The sequence below is a fragment of the Pollicipes pollicipes genome, unplaced genomic scaffold, assembly GCF_011947565.3.
Source record: "Pollicipes pollicipes isolate AB1234 unplaced genomic scaffold, Ppol_2.1 Scaffold_6138;HRSCAF=7277_pilon_pilon_pilon, whole genome shotgun sequence".
Classification (NCBI taxonomy): Eukaryota; Metazoa; Arthropoda; class Thecostraca; order Pollicipedomorpha; family Pollicipedidae; genus Pollicipes; species Pollicipes pollicipes.
In genome coordinates this window covers 33,714,331-33,736,961 of record NW_023596818.1, presented here as the reverse complement: position 1 = coordinate 33,736,961, position 22,631 = coordinate 33,714,331, and the positions used below count along the sequence as shown (strand labels likewise).

Below are 22,631 nucleotides of genomic sequence, written 5' to 3'. Positions count from 1 at the left end.
CTTGGCTGGCACCATCTGCGTCGTGGTCGGCGCCATTTCTGTCTGGTCCGGTACCACCCGTGTATTGCCACCATCCGGCTCTTGGCTGGCACCATCTGCGTCTTGGTACCATCCGTGCCTTAGTACCATCCGTGTCTTGGCTGGCACCATCTGCGTCGTGGCCGGTGCCATTTCTGTCTGGCCCGATACCATCCGTGTCTTGCCACCATCCGGGTCTTGGCTGGCATCATCCGTGTCTTGGTACCACCCGTGCCTGGGTACCATCGGTGTCTTGGCTGGCACCATCCGTGCATTGACATCTTCGTGCCTTGGCTGGCATCAATCCTGTCTGGGCTGTCAACACCCGCGGCATATTGCTGGGACAGGTAAACGTGGTTTTTGGCGTAGGCATCGGAGCAAGTGACATAGTGAACATATCTGATCGTACCGATACATTGGTTCGAACAAAGGTGGAAGTCCGACTCGCTGTCAGACGCCACTGTCGCCGTGTAGTCTGACCAGCACGATGTTTCCGGCTATCGCACGAGTGTCGTGTCAAAAGGTAGCAAGGTGGGATTGGAACTGTTCTGTTTCCGAACACTCGTAGCGGGTGTGTTTTTAAGACGCATAATCAACTCAGCGGCGTTCAGTAAGGTTTGTTCACTGACATATACTTAGACTTTCAAACGCTAATAACGACACACGCCTGCCAGGACTCTGACAGGGTGAGGCCTTTTAAGCACTGCGCTTGGTGGCTTAGGGGTTCAACACTTATCGCAATTCTGGTTAACGGACCGCTAACCCCGACCGGTGGTCGTCGGTTCGAACCGCCTGAAATGTTTCGACACCTGTGTTTGGGCGCTTTGGTGGCAGTGCTCATTTGTCCTGCGGTCTTTTGTTTTTGTGGTTTCGTGCGGGCTTACGAACTGCGGTCTTGTTCCAGAACCCAATGCTCAATCGACATGACTCAAAGATATAGATAAATGGTTTGAGGTGGTTCTGGAGGCGAGATTATGTTGCAGTGATTGAGCGCACCAGGTCATAAAAGGCATGTTTCAGAACGTGCGCAGATGATGCTACCATCCTCCCATGATTCGGGTGACATTTATCTTTTTGCCGGGCGCCCACTCTGGCGGTGAAAAAAGGATACGAAAGTTGAGCTTGAAAACGGCAGACTATGGGAGGGTTGCTTATACGGCAGCGTACACAGAAAGAGCCTTGCATATGATAACACGCCGCTGCATCGCTGGTACCATATACACCGTCAACTATCGGCTATTCTTGTAGGAGTACGTTTTGTTTTGCATTGCATCGTGTGCTGAGAAGCCGACGCCAAGTACAAAAAGATGGTAGATAGGCGGAGTCGACGGAATAACAGCAGTGAATGTTCAGGCGCTCAACAATGCCGCGTGGTCCTGGTGTTCTCGAAGTAAAACGACGCCGCGTGGTCCTGGTGTCGTCGAGGTGAAACGATGCCGCGTGGTCCTGATGTTGTCGAGGTAAAACGATGCCGCGTGGTCCTGGTGTTGTCGAAGTAAAAGCCGACACACGGGATGTCGGCATACACGTGGCTCGGTCCGCTGTCTCATCGACGCTGACTGTGTGATAGATGAAAATAGATTTGGGTCCAATGTCACGCTTTAATGCCACGTCTTATACGCTGTCCGGGATGGTGTTGACAAAATGGGATGTCAAGACTAGTTTTGTGCTGACGGTAAAAGTCGCTGTTTCGCAATTGACGGGTTCAGTGTTAGTTACCAAGCTCGCGATCAAAGGCGCAGACGTGTTTGCCATTTGAAGAGCGGCGACGTAGGGAACCTTCCCGCCGTAGGTGGACCGGGCGGACGTAGGTGACGAATCTGCCGACGAATTTCCGCGTGGTCGACGTACGAATGTCATGCGATGTAATCTAGGATGGTACATCATCACCCGAGTGAGTTGACAAGCGTTCCCGCTTGTGCCCCGGACTTGAGAGGGGCACACACACAAACGTATTCCCATTGCGCGGCACGCAAGCGGAGCGGTATGGGCGGAGCTCAGGCTGGAAAGGAGCGTCGCTCGCATGCCGGGATCCGGGTGTGAGGAGAGCGCGCCGTGGACATGGTGTGTGCGGCTTGGACGGCCGGTGTCGTGACTACCGGGCTGTCCCGGTGGTACAGCGATGGGTAGTGGGAAAGAACCCTAACCAGTGTCCTTCACCAGCTGTTGACAGCTGCGCCCCGCCTTCGTCAAAGGCCGGCGTCCCGTCCTGGTCCCGTCCCGTCCCGGTCCCGTCCCGTCCCGGTCCCGTCCCGGTCCCGTCCCGTCCCGGTCCCGTCCCGTCCCGGTCCCGTCCCGTCCCGGTTCCATCCCGTCCCGGTCCCGTCCCGTCCCGTCCCGGTCCCGTCCCGTCCCGTCCCGTCCCGTCCCGTCCCGTCCCGTCCCGTCCCGTCCCGTCCGGGTCCGTCTGGCTCCGTCCGGGTCCGTCCCGTCCCGCCGCGGTCCGGGCGGCAGCCGTGCCGGGGCCGGCGGCAGGGCTGCAGAGGCGGCGACGGATCGTCGGCCCGCCAGCAGTGGGCACCAATGGTGGCTGGCCGGCCCCACGGCCAGCATGGCCGCGCCGCTATTAATGCGCTATCAGACAGCGATTACCGGCCGTCAAATGGACAAAATGGCGGACGCCCAGTGCTCGGCCGCGCCGCGTGGCTGGGTCGTGGGGACTGCGCGAGCGTGGCTGGGTCGCGGAGGACTGCGCGAACGTGGCTGGGTCGCGGGGGACTGCACGGGCGTGACTGGGTCGCGGACGACTGTACGGGCGCGACTGGGTCGCGGAGGACTGCACGGGTGTCACTGGGTCGCGGAGGGCTGTGCGGGCGTGACTGGGTCGCGGAAGACTGCACGGGCGTCACTGGGTCGCGGAGGACTGTGCGGGCGTCACTGGGTCGCGGGGGACTGCGCGGGCGTGGCTGGGTCACGGGGGACTGCGCAGGCGTGGCTGGGTCGCGGAGGACTGCGCAGGCGTGATTGAGTCGCGGAGGACTGCGCGGGGCGTGGCTGGGTCCCGGGGACTGCGTGGGCGTGGCTGTGTCGCGGAGGACTGCGCAGGCGTGGCTGGGTCGCGGGGACTGCGCGGACGTGGCTGGGTCGCGGAGGACTGCGCAGGTGTGGCTGGGTCGCGGGGGACCGCGCAGGCGTGGCTGAGTCGCGGAGGACGGCGTAGGTGTGGCTGGTGAGGCGGCTGGTCGGGCTGTGGCGCATCGCGACACCGGACCGGCCGCGTCTGTTCCTCACTGCTCTTTGTTTTGGAAAGGCAAGCGGGGTGGGTGTCGCCCCTCCATGGTCGGCATGGCCCGTCCCTTAGCCTACCGGCTTTAGTACGAGCTAGCCATTATAGAGGTCTGGCCCTAGTATTCCAGGAAATGCCCGCATTCCAGTTGCATCCGTGAGGTCGCTCTTGATCGTTTGAGATCGGAGAGAAGGCACGTGTTAACGGGGATGTTGATTTACGTGAGCCGACATTGTCTTAGGTGGTCTGGTTTTCTGCGCTCGTTTGCGCGCAAGAAGGAAGCCAAGTTGAGTTTTAGCGGGCGTGCTCCCTCGCCGTGTGGGGATTTCTGAAGACGCGTGTTGACTGAGCGCGGGCAGCAAGAAAGGGCACGGGCCCGGCCGCGACAAATAGGAGGGCCATTGTGGATGCATAAGCGCGATCTGCTCGCGGCACGGACCGCACCTAGCTGGTTCCGGAATCGGGGGAGGAGGACGGCTGGATAGTGGAGGAAGACTGGCAGGCCAGCGCAAGCGCAGCGAACGCCCGCCGGCCGACCGGTCGACCGGGCCGGAATGCCTGGCGACGCCGTCGGCACTCCAGCCGCTCTCCGACCCGGGCCGGCCGAGACAAATGACAAAACCGCCCGCCCGATAACTCATGCGTAATGCGGCCGTAATGACAAGATTGGCGGTGGGAGTCGGGCCGTGGCGGCCGGAGCCGGAGCCGGAGCCGGAGCCGGAGCCGGAACCGGAGCCGGAGCCGGAGCGAGGGCCGGAGCTGAAGCCAGGGTGACCAACTAAAACAGGAGATGCGCGCCGGCCGGCCGGCGGGCGGCGGCCGGTGGCCCGTCCGGCCCGTCGGGCGCGCTCCCATGCCATTAGACGGCCGGCCATTGTGGCAGGCCGTGCCAATTACGGCCGCACGCTCAATCATTGTCATTGGACTGGGAAAGAATGTCATTTGGCCGGCCAGCATCGATCCGCCGGCGCGGCCAAATCGTCGGAAATGATAGCGTGGTTGTTACCAAATGTATCATTATCAGAGCCATGAGATCGAAAACAAAATTAGCCGCCGGCGCGCCGTCGAGAATCCCGCCGAGAAAAAGCGCGCGCCGGCCCGCGGCTGCCGCCCGCTGGCGCGCGCGCAATTATACTTTTTTAGCTGCCTAAGAACGTGTTATCGCCGTGTTCGGCACGCATTGTCGGTGGGCTTGCGTTTTTTACTGGGACCGGTGCTGAGCGGTATGGGCGGCGCGGACCGAGCCGTGCCGCCGCTGCTGGACCGGACCGAGCCGTGCCACCGCTGCTGGGACCGGACCGAGCGGTGCCGCCGCTGCCGTGTAGACGTCCGTGCTCGTCACTGGGCCGTGGTCGGCCGGCCGTGACAGTGACAGTGATGGTGAAGGATGGCCCGCTGACGGTCGCCGGTCAGGGCAGGCTCCGAGGCTCCAGCCAGCGCGCCCGCCGGCCGGTGCGGCGCAGCTGAAGGATGGTCCGCTGGCGGTCGCCGGTCAGGGCAGGCTCCGAGGCTCCAGCCAGCGCCCGCCGGCCGGTGCGGCGCAGCTGATGACCTCCGGTACCGGCGTGGCGTCAGGCAGAAGGAGGGGGGGGGGGGGGGGGCGCTGTGACTCCGCGACACTGATTTCAACGGCCGCGTACGAGCCCGCCTGGGTCTTTGGCGCCAGCGACCCGTCCTTTGATGCTTCAGGCCTGGGAACATTTTAGTATGGATGTTCCAGAGAGCTGGGTACACTTTCAAGTCATCATGATGTATCTTGGGGCACACAAGTAAGGACCCAAGCAACTTTAGCATTGGCCGAAGATCGCTATTGTCCCAGGGCATTTGCCCATATTGCCTCCCCCCCCCCCCCCCCCCCACACACACGCTGGATCCGCCCCTATCGTTCCTCATTTTGTGCAACCGCACGTTATAGAGAGACACCGGTGATCTCAGTGGGTACACTGTGCGCGATGGGACAATGCAACGGGTGTTGTAAGAACTTGGAACCGGGGTAGGGCCGCGACGTATTTTGTAGAATGGATGGGTGTAGTATTGAGCTGGAGCACGGGTGTGCCAAATACATCGAAGCTAGGGGACGGGATCCGATTCCCCGCGGTGCCCGCTCTTTACACCAGGGTGAGAGGCAGGCGACGCCACATAGCCTGAGCAGCTGAGTGCGTCGTAAAGTCCCAATGACGACAACGGTGGCACCGCTCTTGTGACGCCGCGGACAGCGCCATCCTGATTGATCGTACATGCGTGACGTTGATTCCCATACGTCTCCTCTATCGACACCGCCGCGTCCGCCTCTCGCTGGGGCTTGGAGCTTTGACCCCGTGACCACGCGTCTGTCCCGGTTGCGGCGGGAGCTCTGGTCTGCTCGAGAGTCGCTAAGGCCCCGTCCCTTGTCCCGCAGTCAGCTGGAGAAGATCATCGTGGCCGGCTACAAGGCGCTGCAGCTGCAGTACTTCTTCACCTGCGGTCCGGACGAGGTCAAGGCCTGGACCATCCAGGTGAGTCCGGCGGCCGCGGCGGCTCGCCCGCTCCACCGGTCGGGAACTGTTCAGAGACGCAGTCAGTCCCCGCTGGTCCATCTCTGTTCAGTGACGCTGTCAGTCCCCGCTGGTCCCCCTCTGTCCAGTGACACGGTCAGTCCCCGCTGGTCCCCGTCTGTCCAGTGACGCGGTCAGTTCCTGCTGGTCCCCCTCTGTCCAGTGACGCGGTCAGTTCCTGCTGGCCCGCCTCTTTCCGTGCGCTCCGTCTCACCCCGTCCGTGCGGTTTGTCTCACCCCGTCCGCGCGCTTCGTCTCACCCCGTCCGTGCGCTCCGTCGCACTCCGTCCGTGCGCTCCGTCTCACCCCGTCCGCGCGCGCACGCATGGCGCACGGCTTGCATTTTAAGCGTGCCGGTACCAGGCCCGACAAAGGCTTGATGAATTTAAACCGCCTCAAACGCCGTGCACGCATTAGCATAAGAAGCGCAGGGGGACAGGGCGGCGGCCAATTTGGCGCGTGCGGCGCGGCGCCGTCGGTCGCGCCCATTCAGTGTTGCCGCTTGTGAAATTGCGCCGGCGCTGCGGCACGTGACATGACGCGAACCGGTGGGACGGTCGGTCAGGCGCGCGGACGACGCGCCGGCGCGGTGGCCGGGAGCCGACGGGGTCATCCGGCGGCGGGTCGGGTCGGGTCGGGTCGGGTCGGGTCGGCGCTGGCGGGCGCCGGACGGGCGTCGGTGGCAGGTTGGTCTGGGGTGGCAGGCCCAGACCGGGACGGCCAAGGCAGCGTGGCATGACCGTGTGCCTTTTACCTAGAGCAAGGATAGTCGGTTTGGTCCTAATTGTATTGGTTATTTGACTTTGCGTTGGGGGAAAAGTTCGCCGGTTGGAGCCACTTCCGCCTCGTATCTGTGCTGACACGCTCCGAGTGACCCCGGGTTTGTGAAGCTTGAAGTAGGAGGTATAGGCATGTGCAGAAAACTCTTACAAAATCATGACGAAAATGTCACGTCCATAGACAGCCATGCAGTGTTAAACTTGACGCGAATGGAGACTGCGCTGTATGACCGTGTCGTGGAGGCGCCCTACAGCCTCCTGGATAGAGACTGTCGTTGGCCGCTGGCCCGTTGTCCCAAGTACGCCGGCTGATGTTAGCCGTGAGACGAACGGTGGTGTCGGCAACATCCGATGTCGACGGTGTTTTGCTTGTGCGAATGTGACACTGGTGAGACTCCTGCGGCGGGCCCTCCTTCAGCATGGCACTGAGCATCTCGCCTGTCAGTGACCTGGTGACTGACAGCTGTGACTGGTGACTGACAGCAGTGTCAGTGACCTGGCCCTGCCAGCCTTGGGATCAGGTGACTTGCGTTATAGCCTCAAACAGCTCAAAACCTCTGGTATTTGTTTTGGGATAGCAGTTTGGGCGACCCGCGTGTACCCAACTGACGGCGACTTTCCCTAGCTCCGCACGTGGTGTCCACATCAACAATGCTTCCGCCCCGGCCATCCCGTGGCGCTCACCGTGCAGGGCGCAGCTACCCACGAACGGAACCCACATTACCCACCGGGCTGGTGCAAACGGCTAAACTCGTGGGCGGCGGCAGGCGCCTCCGAGTCAGTTGATGGCGTCTGGCATGTATGGCCCCTCGATAAGCTGGGACAGGTTCGTGGAAGAAGCCACTGGGTTAATTAGTGGCTGCCGGGTCGTTCCCAAACTGTGAGTGGGGTCCTATCGTGTACATGTGACCTGCGGCATTGTGCAAAGCTCGATCTTAAGCTTCATGTCTTACTTTTCTGTACGGACGGCTTTTCGAACGGTGGCGTTCATGTAACACGCTTTTTGTATGCGGATGACTGGCAGTTTATGGACTGAAAGTCCGCGGAGCAGCCCGAAGTCTGGCCAGCACCCGCTCTTGCCCCTGTGGTTTTTTTTTGTATCTGCTTAACCAGAATGGTGTCGATATCAATCTGAGGATAGCCGTACGCCTTCGGTTCGGGTGTTGCCGCCGAAGGGCTCGAGCAATCACCACCCTTTTCGGTGAGCTGTCTGGCGCCCCCGTCAGCGTCTGGGGGCGGTCCTTACCCGGCCGTCACACCTTATGTGACGGCCGGTAAGTACTTTCCTTTAAAACATTTTAGCTGACCGTTTTTCTGTGTCCGTGTTGGGAACGCGACCTTTGAGAGGCATCTTCAAGCTAACGGTGTTCCCCAAGGCGGCGTTCTCAGCGTAGCTTTTTTCGCCGTTATGATTAACATCGAGATTGGGATGGCGTAGCCTGTAGATCGTAACCTTTTTGTTGATGATTTCACCATTTGGACAAGCGCAGCAAGACCATCATCGAGGAAGCGCCAACTTCAGTTGGCTGTTGACTCTGTTGAGAAGTGGGGAAACATGAACGGGTTCAGGTTTGCAAGTAACAGGACTGTAGCTAGGGATTTTTTGTCGTAGCCGGCAATGCGGTGACCTGTCTATCCATGTGCATGGGCAATGCATTCCAACTGAGCCTGTAGCTAGATACCTTGGGTATACTTTGAACGTCGACTAAGATATAAGGTACATCTTAGACGAAAGCTGAAAACTGTTTTAAATCTTTGAACGAACTGACATGTGTTTCGCGCACGTTGTATGGAGGAGATCGGAGCACGCTTTTGCTGTTGTATTGGGCAATCATACGCTCTAAGCTTGACTATGTATGTTTTATTTATGACGACGCGTGGTAATTTACCAAGCGCATCAGTGACGCCGTCCATCACACCGCTGTACGTGCCATCGCAGGGACGTTCCGCGATCTCCTACCCAAAGCCTCCTGGTAGTATCACACGAGCTGCCTTTGTCAGCGAGGAGGATGTGCGGCATGCTTTAAGCTGCCTCAGTTCCCGTCGTATCTCGCATATAACGCAGTTTTTCCGCGGCCTACCGTGCCTTTTGTTCGCCATGCACCTCGGGCGCATGCTGTGACGTTTGGCTCCCGGATACAAGCCTTACTGCGGGAAAACGACATTCCCATTCAGAGCGTGGAGCGAGCATGTCATCTGTGCACTTCTTCCTGACATTTGATCTCGCCTTCAACAGACACATCTCTGCCCGAAGTGAAAAAAAAAGTTCTACCAGATAGGATGAGGTCACGCTGGTGGTGATGTGACGATGTGTGCCAGCTTAGAATCGTTTACATTTGTAAGCGATGCCTGATGCGCGATGTGCGATGCCTGTTCAATTGAAATCGTTTGCATGCACACATATGTTCGCGTATTGTAATCCGTAGAAAGGCACTGTATCGTGGTAATGGCTGGCAACCGCTCTTTGTTCAATCCCATGCATGTTGGTGTCCTGTAAAAATTGTGGCTTGCTGCTGAAAAAAACGAAAAATCGAGTATGATCATCGGCAGGCAATTTTGAACTCACTTCTGCCATTACTTTGATAAAAGCATGTCGCCGAAACAGCAACCCATGTATATCTGCATTCTGCTGGTTTTTCTCCGAGCAATTAGGCTGTTACTACCGCCTTATCTATGTTCGTTTGTTTGCTCGCGCAAGGTGAGGCGAGAGGAGGTGATCCTTGCCCACGTGTGCCCAACTACGTACCGGACGCGCGTCCGCAACCCACGGCTTTATGTTGGAGGGAGCGATAAACTGATCTGCTATCGGTGTGGTGCTGTCCTTGCTCTTCGCCATGTGCTTATATCCGCGTATATCCGTGTCCGTGCGTGTCCGCGCCTCGTGGAAGAACGTCAACGTTACTTTGGACAGCATGACTGGCCTCTGACGCTCTGTGATATTCTGAGAGACAGCTCACAAGTTCTTGAATCTTAGCAGGTTTTATTGTTTCTCAAACACACCAACTGCGGGGCTATTTACGCGGTCCATTATTTGCGTAAAACAAAATTCGTTATGGGCGCCAAATGACAACCGCAGTCGGCTCGCCCGTAAACCCCAATAAACAACGACAAAACGTAAGGTGCAGACCGCCCTGTAAGCCCAGGCTGGCTGTCTCCCCGCGGGGTGCCGGGATTGCCGCTGGTCAGGTTCTCCAAACGTCATCTCATCTCCATCTCCAAGGTCATCTCCAAACGCTCACTGCGTGAGCGTTTGGAGATGGCCTTGTTGGTGTTACACAGAAACTCACGCTGCTGAAAGGTCCCCAGGGCAGGTCATGTCGAAGTGAGGATAGTGGCAGGCAGGGCACGGTATTGCCATGTCATTTCTCCATAATTTCTGAGCCTTGCTGGTTGTCTGTGAAGATAATTGTAGGTACCGACTTGACGTTGTGGGCGGGTGTTTCACTACATGAAGTCCGCTGCACTACTGTCACTACATCGCTACGGCGAGGTCGCTTGCTGGCCTGGAGGAGACCGTTCTAGAAAAAAACGCGCTTTGTGACTACGCTGCTTTTGCATTACTCGCCTTACTTTGTTGCCATATACTACTTCAAAACCCTTCACGATAGATAACAGTCCTTCAACGTCATTAGACGTCGTATGGTGTTGCGTTTGTATTCTGTTGTACAGGAAATATATATTTCATCCTGCTATATGGTATATGTCGTTTTCTTTTCAATTGTGATAGTGAGTGCTATTGAGCTTAACGCGAAGATGGCGTCAGCGCGCCCATTTCAGCGCTGTAGCAGCGACCTCCGCCGACGCCTCGGTAGTCTGGTGTCAAACCGCACCTGTCGCAGGCGCATCCGTGGCGACCTCCGCCGACGCCTCGGTAGTCTGGTGTCAAACTGCACCTGTCGCAGGCGCATCCGTGGCGACCTCCGCCGATGCCTCGGTAGTCTGGTGTCAAACCGCACCTGTCGCAGGCGCATCCGTGGCGACCTCCGCCGATGCCTCGGTAGTCTGGTGTCAAACCGCACCTGTCGTAGGCGCATCCGTGGCGACCTCCGCCGATGCCTCGGTAGTCTGGTGTCAAACCGCACCTGTCGCAGGCGCATCCGTGGCGACCCTCCGCCGATGCCTCGGTAGTCTGGTGTCAAACCGTACCTGTCTCAGGCGCATCCGTGGCGGCCTCCGCCAGTGCCTCGGTAGTCTGGCGTCAAACCGCACCTGTCCCGGGCGCATCCGTGGCGACCTCCGCCGATACCTCGGTAGTCTGGTGTCAAACCGCACCTGCCGCAGGCGCATGCGTGGCGACCTCCGCCGATACCTTGGTAGTCTGGTGTCAAACCGTACTTGTCGGAGGCGCATCTATGGCGACCGTTTCACAGCCGTCGCTGACGAGAACGCGGACAGCGCGCCGTTCTGTCAGTGTTGTTGAGAGGCTGGAAATCCAAGTCGAGGGCCTGCTGTTGGTGATGAGAATCGCAGAATGACATGCGTTTAGTAGTGTGTCTTGCTGTCAAAAGTTGCTTCATCGATGGTGTGGCGACAAGTAGTAATGGGCGGATCTGTGCTGACGTGTTCAGGGCTGAACACGGAAAACCAGTCTCCTGGCAGTCTTGCCGGCACGACTGTATTGGCGGTTATACTTTGCCACTTTTGCCGCTTCCTTTCTAAGCTTCTATCGTTCGTGCAGTGTGTTGCCGTTGACAACATCTCACGGTCGGTATTTTTACCCCATGAAGCCCGTCAGTTGAGTTAGCTATTGGATTTCAAGAGCGTGTCAGTTGCAATGGCTATTTGCGCCCAAAGCCCGTCAGTTCAAGCCGTGCCGTAATGGTCATGATTTTCAAGCAGGTCATGCGATGCACCATACCAGGTGATGTTCACGGAGTGAGACTTCTGTGACATGGTTGGCATATTTCAAGCGCCAGACAAATGCGGTGTTTTTTTCCGCGGCTGGCTTATCTCCTGGCGTGGCATTGGCGTGACCTGTGCCGTCTGAACCTTGTCCTCAGGCCGGGACCAAGGCGCCCCAGGCTGCTGGCCGGATTCACACAGACTTCGAGAAGGGTTTCATCATGGCCGAGGTGATGAAGTACAAGGACTTCCACGAGCTAGGGTCGGAAGCTGCCGTCAAGGTAAGTGGTGTCGATCGCAAATTGCGGGGAAGTGTTCGGATTTCTACTCCGTTTATCCTGCGACGCTGGCGGGGGGTCACGAGGAGAGGCCCAGTACGGCTACAATCTGGACAATGCAATGTGGCGCTCATTAGCCCGGGCGCTACGAGAACAGCTGCGCCACAGACGTGTGGCGGAACTTGCTGAAACTTCTAATTCTGACGCTTGAGTAAAGGTGGCGCAGGCATAATCAGGCTACAACAACCCGTCCTGAGGTGAGCGTACATCGGGACAGGGAAAAGGAACGTAGTTCGCCATTGCATTGTATTATATTGCACGGCTGGGACATGTCAGACAATATATATATATATATATATATATATATATATATATATATATTGTCTGACGATATATATGTCTGATATAGGCTATATATCCTGTTTGCACGGAGATCGCGCAAATGTGCATGGCTTCCTAGCCCTCTGATGTTAGCTGGAAGGTTTTGCAGGTACGCCTGTTGGGTGGTGGGGGCCACCACAAAGGCCTGTAACTAAGTATAGTGCAAGGATATTTTCACCATTGCTGCAGGAAAATTGATATGACTGCTTTATTTTACTGAATAGCAATGGGTAGTTATAGGTCATGCGACAGAAAATGTCACTCGGTTAACGGCGTGAGATCAAACAATGAAGTCGCGGGTGTAGTCAAACCGGAATATTGCGAGGTATTTGCGAGCGCATGTAATGTGTTCGAAAATTGCATTTCGTATGACTCACAATACCATGGGTGAGCTTAACGTTCTGGTTTGCGCAATACCAAAACCCAAGTTCATGCCGTTGCACATCTGTTTAAAAAGTGTTCTGACTGACATTGGACCCAGGATTGTTGTATGTTATTTTTTGGGGGAGAGGGGTTTTATGTATATTCCTAAAACGTCACGTCATTCAGCAAGCACTTAAGCGTGTAAGATTTATTGTTGCCTGAAAACTAGATGAGATCAACTACTCATGATGTTCAGCCCGTCGGAAACCTCCATATTTGTTTATTGTGATGATGTTACCGATTGGTAAAACATCTGTTTGGATGAGCTTTGTCCTGCCTGACCTCTTATAACGTAGGTGATGAATGGCCACTGATACTACAAACGCGTAACGTACGTTCGACGCCAAGCCTGTCGATGTTGTTTGCAGACCTGCCATTCACCAGTCTGTGGCCATATCATTGATCGTTAGTCGGCCAGCTGTGCGGTGGGAGATGGGCAACGGGCATGCGGCAGCAGCGAATAATACAGAGCAAACATATGCAACGATACAACAACCAAACAACAACAAAAAACACGCAAACAGTGTGCTCGGAAGATCTGTTTTGCTCTTGGGGCATTTTGCGTATCAAACTTCCCATCAAAAGGCTTGTGATGATGCGTGCTTTATATCTTAGACGGGCATAGCGAGCGCAGAACGCTTTCTATGAACCCCACTTCGTGAGAATCGTAAAGACTAAAACGGAAAATGGTCCCCAACTAATTTTCCGAGCGCGCTCTGGGTCTAAGTTGCGGCTTTTCGCGTCTCGCCGGACAAGTGACGTCATTCGTCACTGTCTTCAGTGAGCTTTGTCCTCGGTGCACCGTGGGCAAGTGGCGCTGTTCGTCACTGTCTGCGGTGAGCTTTGTCCCCAGTGCACTGGAACAGCGCACTCAGCCTGCCGCCTTCTTAGTGCGAGCCTTGGAAAAGAGCGAAAGCCTTCAAAAGCTTTATAGCCTCATGAGGCGACGGCTACGAGCTCACGCTACGAAGTGCTCGTCATTTCGTATTTGCTCCTCGCAAGTCCTTCAACAGACAACCCGCCGACAGAACTCAGGGAAAATGGCGTCATGCTGGGATATGTTGAGATCCAGGGTGTCGGAGTCCTCTGGGTCACGCAAAGGGTGCGTGTTCTGTGGGTGGTTCAGCTTCAGTGTTCAGGTTCAGCCACTCGTGTGTTCTGATAAATCCAAAAACTGCCGGCCATGTCGGCTGGCTGTGACGTCACCCGACCGGTACCAGAACACGCGTCAGCGTTGGCATGGGAGCTGATTACCAAAGCGCTTTGTTTCATAGAACGTGGTGAGAGGTCCTTTTGCCGCACCGCAACAGATTCCTGGACCTGTCTTTTGACTCGGAGATCTTTGATCTTTTATGTTTGACTCATAGACCTTTGATGTTTGGTGTATCTTTGATCTATACTGTTTCGTTTTACAGGAACACGTCTAACAACTTGATAGGAAGGAAAGCAAATCACCTTGTGCTCAATACGTGGTCACGATGTAATCGCAACGTGTTGGCTGGCGTGGCTGCCAAGCGAGCCGCGCTGGCTCCACGTACACATTCTTTGCCAATCCATGCCGGAGACCTATACCCGGTAATTACGACCTAGCTGCACAACAAATGAGAGCGGTGTTCGGATGGGGCGGGTAGCAGCAGGCTCAGAGCGATAAAACATAAAAAACATAAAAGTCTGGGCCTGTGATCATTTCGCTCCCGCCAAGCTGGCCAGAAGGAGGTGTCGCTGTATAATGCGGATCGGGCGTACGTGCGCGACCCATGGCTGCCAGTCGCGTGGTGCCGTTAGGTCTCTGTCATCTAGGGAAATAGGTGTCACTCGTTGCCACGAACACAGCTCGAAACGCGGTGTTTTGACGAGACAATCAATGTTGGCCTGTTGACGTCGTTTATCCGGCATCTCATGGTATATTGGATGAAGAAAGAATTGTGTATTATCAGTATAACGACTTCAGACTCATAGTGTCGAAAAACCACTACCTCAATACCCTTCTTGCCCATGCCAAGAAAACAACGCGTTTGGGGCATGCATTGTTCGCCGCCGCCAACGCTCCAAGAAAACCAAGAAAGAAGTGACTCTCCTCTCTACATGTGACACCTAAGAACTGACGTGAATCTTTTTGGAGGTGGAGGAGGTGAGGGGCCCCCTCTGCCTGTCCTCCCGGCCGCCGCCGCCGCCGGCCCTGACAGTCGTCGATACCGTTATCCCTTCGTCTTTGGTGTGTGAGACTACCGTTTGAGTTTTCGGCCGCACCGTGCTGAATTAAAACAGATAGCCACAGCAGACGCCGCTTCGATTTGTAAAGGAAGTCCTCTAAAATCGAATAGGCCATAGCAGTTCTCTTAATGCACCATAATGCAGTTATTCGACGAGGGCTGTCGTGGTGAGTGGCCCCACGACGGTGAATCAGATCCTCAACAAGCCGCCTGCCAGATGCATGCCCGTTTTCAGTGTACCATTCACCGTTCGCCATGTTGTTCGCACATATGCAGAGTTTATCGAAGACCGCCTTTTTCATTTCGGTCGAAACGCTCCGCGTCTTGCCTTTTTGCTATGCTTGACAACGGCTCTCACGGGGTACAGGCTACAGGTCAGCTGTTCATTAAACGGTTCATTTTTAGTTGACATAGGATTTTCAGCCATCTGCAAGCGATGGTAAGCACTTAGCAGTTATGTGCGCAAAATGACCATCGCAGTCAGCGCTCCCTAGAACACCAATCATCATCATCATTATCGTCATAATCTTACTCATCATCGTCATCATCATTATCATTGTCGACGACGACGACGACGACGACGACGACGACAACGGCGATGACGACGACGTCGTCGTCATGAGACGCAATAATATAGGATCAATTGAACGATCAACTTGGTGAATCTTGAACTAAATAGTTGACTGAACGGTTCGACTGGCGAATCCATAATCGCTGAAAGAGCTCTTGCCAATCCATTAGTCAAACGCTTTTTTATTCATTACAACTGCAATGGTGGTAAATGAACACGATAACACGACCACTTACAATAGCGTGATGAGCCAGAGGGAAAAGGGTATCTATCCAACGCTCTCTCCTCCTTTGCGATTCGTCGCTTCAGCGCGCCACGGGCAGCGAGTACCGTAATTCAAAGTTACTACCTTACCCACTAGATGTCAGGGCCGTCGGCCACCAGTCGCCGTCGCGCGCAGTCGGCGGTGGCGCACAGCAGCTCACCGTCGGCGTCGATGAAGCCGCGCCCAACTAGCGACGTGCCGCACGTGGCGCACGTGAAGCAGGCGTTGTGCCAGCTGCGCTCCTGGAAGACGCTGTATCGGGTGCCCGGCTCGCGTGCGATAGGGCCGCGGCACTTGTCACAGCGCTTGGCGAAGAGCCGAGTGTAGCAGTCTGCGCAGTAGGGCCGCTGCTGGCGGCTGCGGAACTTGTGGCCGGCCAGCGGCACGTCGCAGCTGGCGCAGACAAAACACTCGCGGTGCCACGTGTCGCCCTGGTACGTGACGCCCAGACTGGTGATGGTGCCGTCGCAGCGGCGGCAGCGCGCCGCGAACGTCTCCTCGTAGCAGCGCGGGCAGTAGAGCCGCTGCTCTTTGGGCAGGAAGGTGCGCGCGCCCAGCGGCACGTGACAGACGCAGCACACGAAGCAGGCCTGGTGCCACTGGAGCGCCTTGTAGGCCACCTGCGGCTGGCCGGGGGCGATGGGCCGGCCACAGCGGTCGCAGCCGGGCGCCCCCTGGCTGCCCAGGCAGCCGGCGCACTGGGCCTGGCCGGCGCGCACCGCGAACGGCCGGCCCTCGAGCGGCGCCGCGCACGTGGCGCACGCAAAGCAGGCGGCGTGCCAGTGGCGGCCGGCGTGCGAGAGCTGGCGGCAGCCGAGCGCGATGGGCCGCTGGCAGGCGTGGCAGACGGGCGCGCCCGCCTCGCTGTAGCAGGGCAGACAGAGCGGGGTCTGGTGCCGGAGCGCGAACTGGCGGCCGGACAGCGGCGCCTCGCACCGCTCGCACACCAGGTGCTCGCTGTGCCAGCTGAGGCCGAGCGCGCGCACGTACTGGCCGGCGAACACGAGCTCATCGCAGGCGGCGCAGCGCGGCCGCAGGCGGTCGGCGTGGTGGCGCGGGCAGAGCAGCCGGCCGGCCAGCTCGCAGAAGACGAGGTCGGCCAGTGGCTGGTCGCAGTCGCCGCAGACGAAGCAGGCCGGGTGCCAGGCGGCGCCGGGCAGGCGCGCGGCCGTGACGGCCAGCTGGCCGGCCGGCAGCGGCTGGCGGCACTGGTGGCAGGCGGCGGCGGCCGGCAGCCGCATCACCGCGCCGGCCTCCAGCGCCAACCGGCGTCGCGACGCCGACCACTCGGTGAACGCGGCCCGCTCCGGGCCCGAGACGTGCCGGCAGCAGGCCAGCGACAGGTCCTGCGCCGGCAGCTGGCGCAGCAGGCGGCGTGTGCGCTCCCGCTGGCCGGGCGAGCGCAGCAGCGGCCTCCGACCCTCCGGCAGCTGCTGCATGTACTCGGCTGCAGCGCCCTCGGGCAGGCCGGCCGGCAGCCAGGCATAGCCGGCGCGCAGGGCGTGTTCGGACGGCTCGGGGCCGTCCGGCGAGCAGGTGTCCTCCGGACCGCCGCCCCCGGGGTTGGCAGCGGCTGGCTCCGGTGCGGCGCCGGCCGGCAGCACGTCCGCCGCCGCGCCGCCGCCACCGGGCTCCCAGCGACGGCGCGCCGCCTCGGCAGCGCGCAGCTCGGCCCGCACGGCGCGCCACTGATCGGCGGCCGAGTCGCCGGCGCGGCAGGCGGCGCAGCGGCGACGATGGCGCAGCTGGTGCGTCGAGCTGGCCGCCGTCTCCGTCACCGTGTCGTGCGGCGGCTCGGTGGCCGGCGGCGGGAACTCGGCGCACTCCTCGAACGGACAAGGGCTGCGCGGCGACGCCAACTCTTGCGTGGCGCGTCGCTCCGGGCTGCAGGCGAGCGGCGCGCGGCCCGGGCTCGGGCTGGACACTCGCTTCGGCAGGCGAACGGCATCGTCGACCGGCGACGGCTTGTGACGCACGCTGTCGGCTCGCCGCACCAGCTGGACCGGCGACCGGGCTACCTCAGCGGACCGCCACCGGATCCGCTTCTCCGTCTTCGGTTTTGCCGTTGTCGATGTTCCTCCGTCAAAGCCGTCCGTGTTGGGGATCTTGGTCACATCTTTCGCAGCAGCGTCTGTAGGTCTGCTCTTGAGTACTGATCTCTTGCCAACCATCTTCTTCGTTATGAGTAAGAAAGCCTTGATTCGAACGGACAGTCCTCACCACCGCCACCACTGCCAGTCCTATACCTGGTTGGAGGCGGTTTGTGACTTCGGCCGCCCCGATTGGCGCGAGCACTGGACGCGGCTCCTCCCGTGCGGCCGACAGTCGCCGCCGCCTCAATTGCGGCCGACTGGTGCGTAGGCAGCTGGTGGTGCACGCACCGCTGGTGCGTACCGTCGCCGACTGTGGCACCGCGGAGGCAGCGGCTCTCTCAGCTGGGCCTGGTGCGGTCCGAAGGCGGGTCAGACACGCGGCTCCCAGCTGCCGGGCGGGCGGTGCGCGCGCCCCGAGCCGGCCGCGCCGAGTGAAGCCTCCGCCGCCGCCGCCGCCGCGGCCGACGGGCCGCTGGCGCCGCGGCCGACGCCGGGTCGCCCGCCCTTGGCTCTCCACCGTGGGCCACGTCGCTGGCCGTGTCCGGTCACCAGCCGTCTGCCAGCCACCTGACGTCGGTGCGGCCTGCGAACCGCTGTCGCGCGGCCATTACCTCTCTCCATTGGTCTGATTGCACGCTCTTGAAGGTGAGGTGATTTGTCACTTAAAAACATGTTGTTGTCTTAAAAACATGTGTGTTTTACTCAACCCACACAGAGATCAAATTGACCTGGAGTCGGTGTCGCTAGCGACCTCGGCGGGGCGGGCGGCGCCGTGACCCCGGTCTGACACGCGCTCGCCGTCTGGCCACTGATCAGGACCGATGGCTGACGCGCCGGGCTCGGGCCGGGGGTGTTTGTATTGGCGGAGAGGCCGGGAGCCGGCCGGCCGCTGCTGACGCACCATCTCCGGTCTGGCCACCTGAATCACGGCCTCTGACTGACCCGACCCCGCGCCGGCTCCGGCCGCCCCACTGCCCGGCGGAAGGGCGCGCCCGGCCGCGGGAGCACTGAGGACGGTCTGGTCAGGAGAGCACTGAGGACGGCCGGGTCAGGAGAGCACCGAGGACAGTCTGGTCAGGGGAGCACTGAGGACGGCCAGGTCAGGGGAGCACTGAGGACGGCCAAGTCAGGGGAGCACTGAGGATGGTCTGGTCAGGGGAGCACTGAGGACAGTCTGGTCAGGGGAGCACTGAGGACGGCCAGGTCAGGGGAGCACTGAGGACGGCCGGGTCAGGAGAGCACTGAGGACGGCCAGGTCAGGGGAGCACTGGGCACGGCCAGGTCAGCGGAGCACTGAGGACGGCCATGTCAGGGGAGCACTGAGGACGGCCGGGTCAGGAGAGCACCGAGCACGGACAGATCAGGGGAGCACTGAGGACGGCCAGGTCAGGGAGCACTGAGGATTGTCTGGTCAGGGGAGCACCGAGCACGGACAGGTCAGGGGAACATCGAGGGTGGCGAGGTCAGGGCAACACCAAAGTCGGGCAGGTCAGGGCAACATCAAGGTCGGGCAGGTCAGGGCAACACCAAGGACGGGCAGTTCATGGTAACACAGAAGGCGGCCAGGTCAGTGGAATACCAAGGACGCCGTCTGGTCTGTCAGTTTTACCTTATCAGGTCAGAGTAACACCAAAGACGAGCAGGTCAGGGGAACACCAAGAGCGGCCAGGTCAGATGAACGCCATCTTCGTCATTTTTCATCTTCGACATGTCTTCCCGGTGAATGTCGTTTCCAATGTCAACAAAAGCCGTGGCATTAAAACATGTTTTAGATGCGATCTTGTAAATGAGGCTCGAGATTATCGAAAAAAATGGCGATGGTTTTGTACACGCAGAGGTAATCGCAGTCATCAATGATGAGCGTAGACGAACACTTCGTTAATATGCCAGGCAAAACTTGAAAAGGACGCTAACACCAGACAAGTTTGTCGGTCTGATTGTGGTTTGCAACAGATAATATTAGATATGGCGTGGTGTGACGTAAGTTACGCCATGTTACGTGACCTCACGGGTTACAGGCTGGAGTCTACAATCTGGTTGGCCGGCTTGTCCGGTCATGACGTCACGCAGTGACAAAATTGCCAGTCAGCTGTCTGTACACTTGCGGCTAAGGCGCTATTCAAGAATGCAGTTGTTGTGTATGCATGGAAAACTGATGCAAGTATCTGTATTGCACCGCAACAGAGTTTGAGCTACTCAAATGGGAGAAATAGTTGCGCAGTGCAAGAGGTGCATTTGTGTCTATTTTTACGCACGTCAAAGTGGCTAGGCCTAGAGTACGGCGTTCCCTGATGACGGTAGTGTGGGCTTGGACGTCCTGGTGTTCATTGTCATGCTGCAGTAGCCCTGCGTCCGCTATCTATTTTGGGAGGAGGCCTAGCATTTGACCTCCTTTTATTTTTGGTCTGACGTGGGCGCTCGGTTGAACAAAACCGAGATGATTCTCCTGCTTGGAATTCGTTTTGACAGCGGCTTTATTTGCGACGACAGGTGTGCCGCGCAGTGGATGTCCGCTTGCATGCGCTGTTCGTGAGCAGCTGGCCGGCGGCCGGGCGGGGGTCTCCTCCGGGCGTGGAGGCGCCGCCGCCACGCCCTCTGCCCCGCCAGCCCATCGGTCAGATGGTGGTGGTGCGCCACTTCGGGCTCAAAATAGCCCGTCTGTCAATGATTCGGCGTGGCTGTGGTATGCCGACGATATTCCAACACGATGAGTCGGTCGCACGTCTTATCTGCTGGTTAAATCCAGCACACGCTGGATAGACTCAGTGCTATCACGAACATTTCGTTGCAGTAGGCCGGTTCCGAATACGCATGACAGGCAGCTAACATTGTCGCACATTTATGGTGTTTTGCATAGATCACAATAAGACAGCATGAACGCCCGAAACGCAAAACCTCATTCGGGCCTGCGAACGGCAGGACTCTGTGATAGCAGACAGCTGGTGGCAACCGACCGGTCCCCATCGTACACCAATCAGGACCGACGGCAAAACGCCCCGTATCTGGTGACGTATGGCCAGTGAGCATGGGGATGTGATGGTGCGTGTTTGTGTCGGCTCAGTTTGTCTCATGCTGACAGTGACTTTAAAGATTCCATGCGTAGAGAGACGGTGGAGGGTGGAGGGGGGGGGGGGGAGATATAAACGTGTTACACGTGCATGCGACTCGTGGTTAAGAAATGGCGAGAGTTAAACAAATTCAAACGAGTTAAAACAGAACATCGCGTAGATTTGATTATGTAGCTTAGCATACGTAGGTGCGGGTTGCAAGGCTGACACTGATGCTGGTAGACACTGGTTTTATATAATATCCGTCCAAAAGAACATTAAGTTGATAGGCATTTGGACACGACCCCTGGTAGAGGACACAAAATCGCGGCCATTTTTTTTCACGTGACGGATCGCGTGTGTTTGGAAAACGGCGTGCGACATTGCCAGGTAGTTCTGGTGTTGGCCAGTTTTTATGTTTACAGAACGCCGCGACACAAGTTATGTTGCCACGTCTTCTAGGCTTCATTATGCACGCGTAATCTATAATTGCTTTTGTCAGTTTTTGGTTGGCCTGTGTCCGCAAGCCCTACCTGACTCCACCTGCTGTGTCTGTGTGTGTGTGCGGTAGGCTTGTTCCCCATGCCCATCGGTCGGGTTCAGGGGACGTTGTTCTACGTCAACGCTCCACGTGGCCGCCGCCGGTGGCCAGGCTGTGAGTCGCCTTGGCTGGCTTGGTCTGGCGACCTGCAGCCATGCCGCCGTCACAGCCGCCGCGCTGAGGTGGACACCGTCACACCCGCCGGGTGAAGCAGGTCCCTGCTGCTATGGTGACGTGTGCTCTGAGGGCTCGTAACGTCAGCGCGTGCTGTCCCCTCTCGCAGGCGGCCGGAGGCTACCGTCAGCAGGGCAAGACGTACGTCGTCGAGGACGGCGACATCATCTACTTCAAGTTCAACGCTGGCGCTGGGCTGAGTGGCAAGAAAAAGTGAACGCGCGCGCGCGCACGAGATTGCCCTAGGATTGGAATTGTTGTCCATGAAGTGTGCGCGGCTGGTGTTTTGAGGCGGCCGCGCGGCTGGGGAGGCGCACCCCGCGGTGTGACATGCGCCGTCAGTGATGCGGGGAGTGCGCCGGTGACAGGCTATTAGCATGTTTCGGGCGGTGGCGGCTGGCATCGGGCCAGGCCCGGGTTGTGGGCCGCACGCCGCCTGCAGCAGCTGCAGCCCCGGCTGGCCGGCACGCGCAGCCCGGCTCCCAGTTGGCGGGCGGCGCTCGTTAGAGTCCCGCTTGTCAGTCGTCGCCGCCCGTCCGGAAAGGACGATCGCCCGACCGACGGCGAGGCGACGCTGACGGCGCGCGCGCGCTAAACGGGCCGCGCCGGCTGCGAACCGCAACGCGCAGATGATGCATTGCATGGGATGCAGGGGTGGTTGGGGTTTCGAAAGGGCGTGCGATCTGGCCACACATTACTAACCTGGTAAACGACGTGCTGAGTCCCATTGGTGACTAAGGTTATTTGCCCAGTATCTGCGCTTGACCTAGTCGGCGTGGCCTGCGTAATTTCATAAATCCTATTAAACTAATCGTTACACTGTTTTCTAAACGAGCATGTGGCCTAATTACGCTGTGTTTTTTGCGTTGTGTGGCTTAACTTTCAAAACTGCGAAATATATTTCTTGCGGGGTTGTAGCTCTTGTCTGTGATGCGGTAGTCATTTTTCCTTACACCACCTATCTTCCTATCTCCTTCCTATCTCCCTTGCTATGCTTCCTAGTCTCCTTTTGGGTATCCAGGCGTGTATCTGATTTTATGTGAGTGGATTGGTTCTGGTTCCGAACCAAAGCGAATGGAGCTTTATGGGAATCTCATTCAAAGGGACTGTCGAAGATCGGAGTCAGATTACAGCATGAAGAGAAACGCCGAATCCGATTCCCAATCATATTTTTGTCATAGAAAACAAAGCGGCAGGAAGTTTTCTTCGGACGGATTGCATTTAAGACAACTGCTATAGCTGCCCC

At 58.1% G+C, this 22,631-nt stretch overlaps 1 protein-coding gene across 1 annotated transcript in view; it reads left to right on the top strand.

Annotated features, from left to right (window-relative positions):
- Positions 1-22,302, top strand: part of LOC119105693 (obg-like ATPase 1) — a gene marked incomplete in the record, with an annotated part of 123,113 nt that extends 100,811 nt beyond the window's left edge. Inside the window, 3 exon segments of the mRNA XM_037229162.1 lie at positions 5,643-5,739; positions 11,558-11,680; positions 21,495-22,302. Coding sequence (XP_037085057.1) covers positions 5,643-5,739; positions 11,558-11,680; positions 21,495-21,602 — 328 coding nt within the window.
- Between the last annotated feature and the right edge of the window lie 329 nt (positions 22,303-22,631).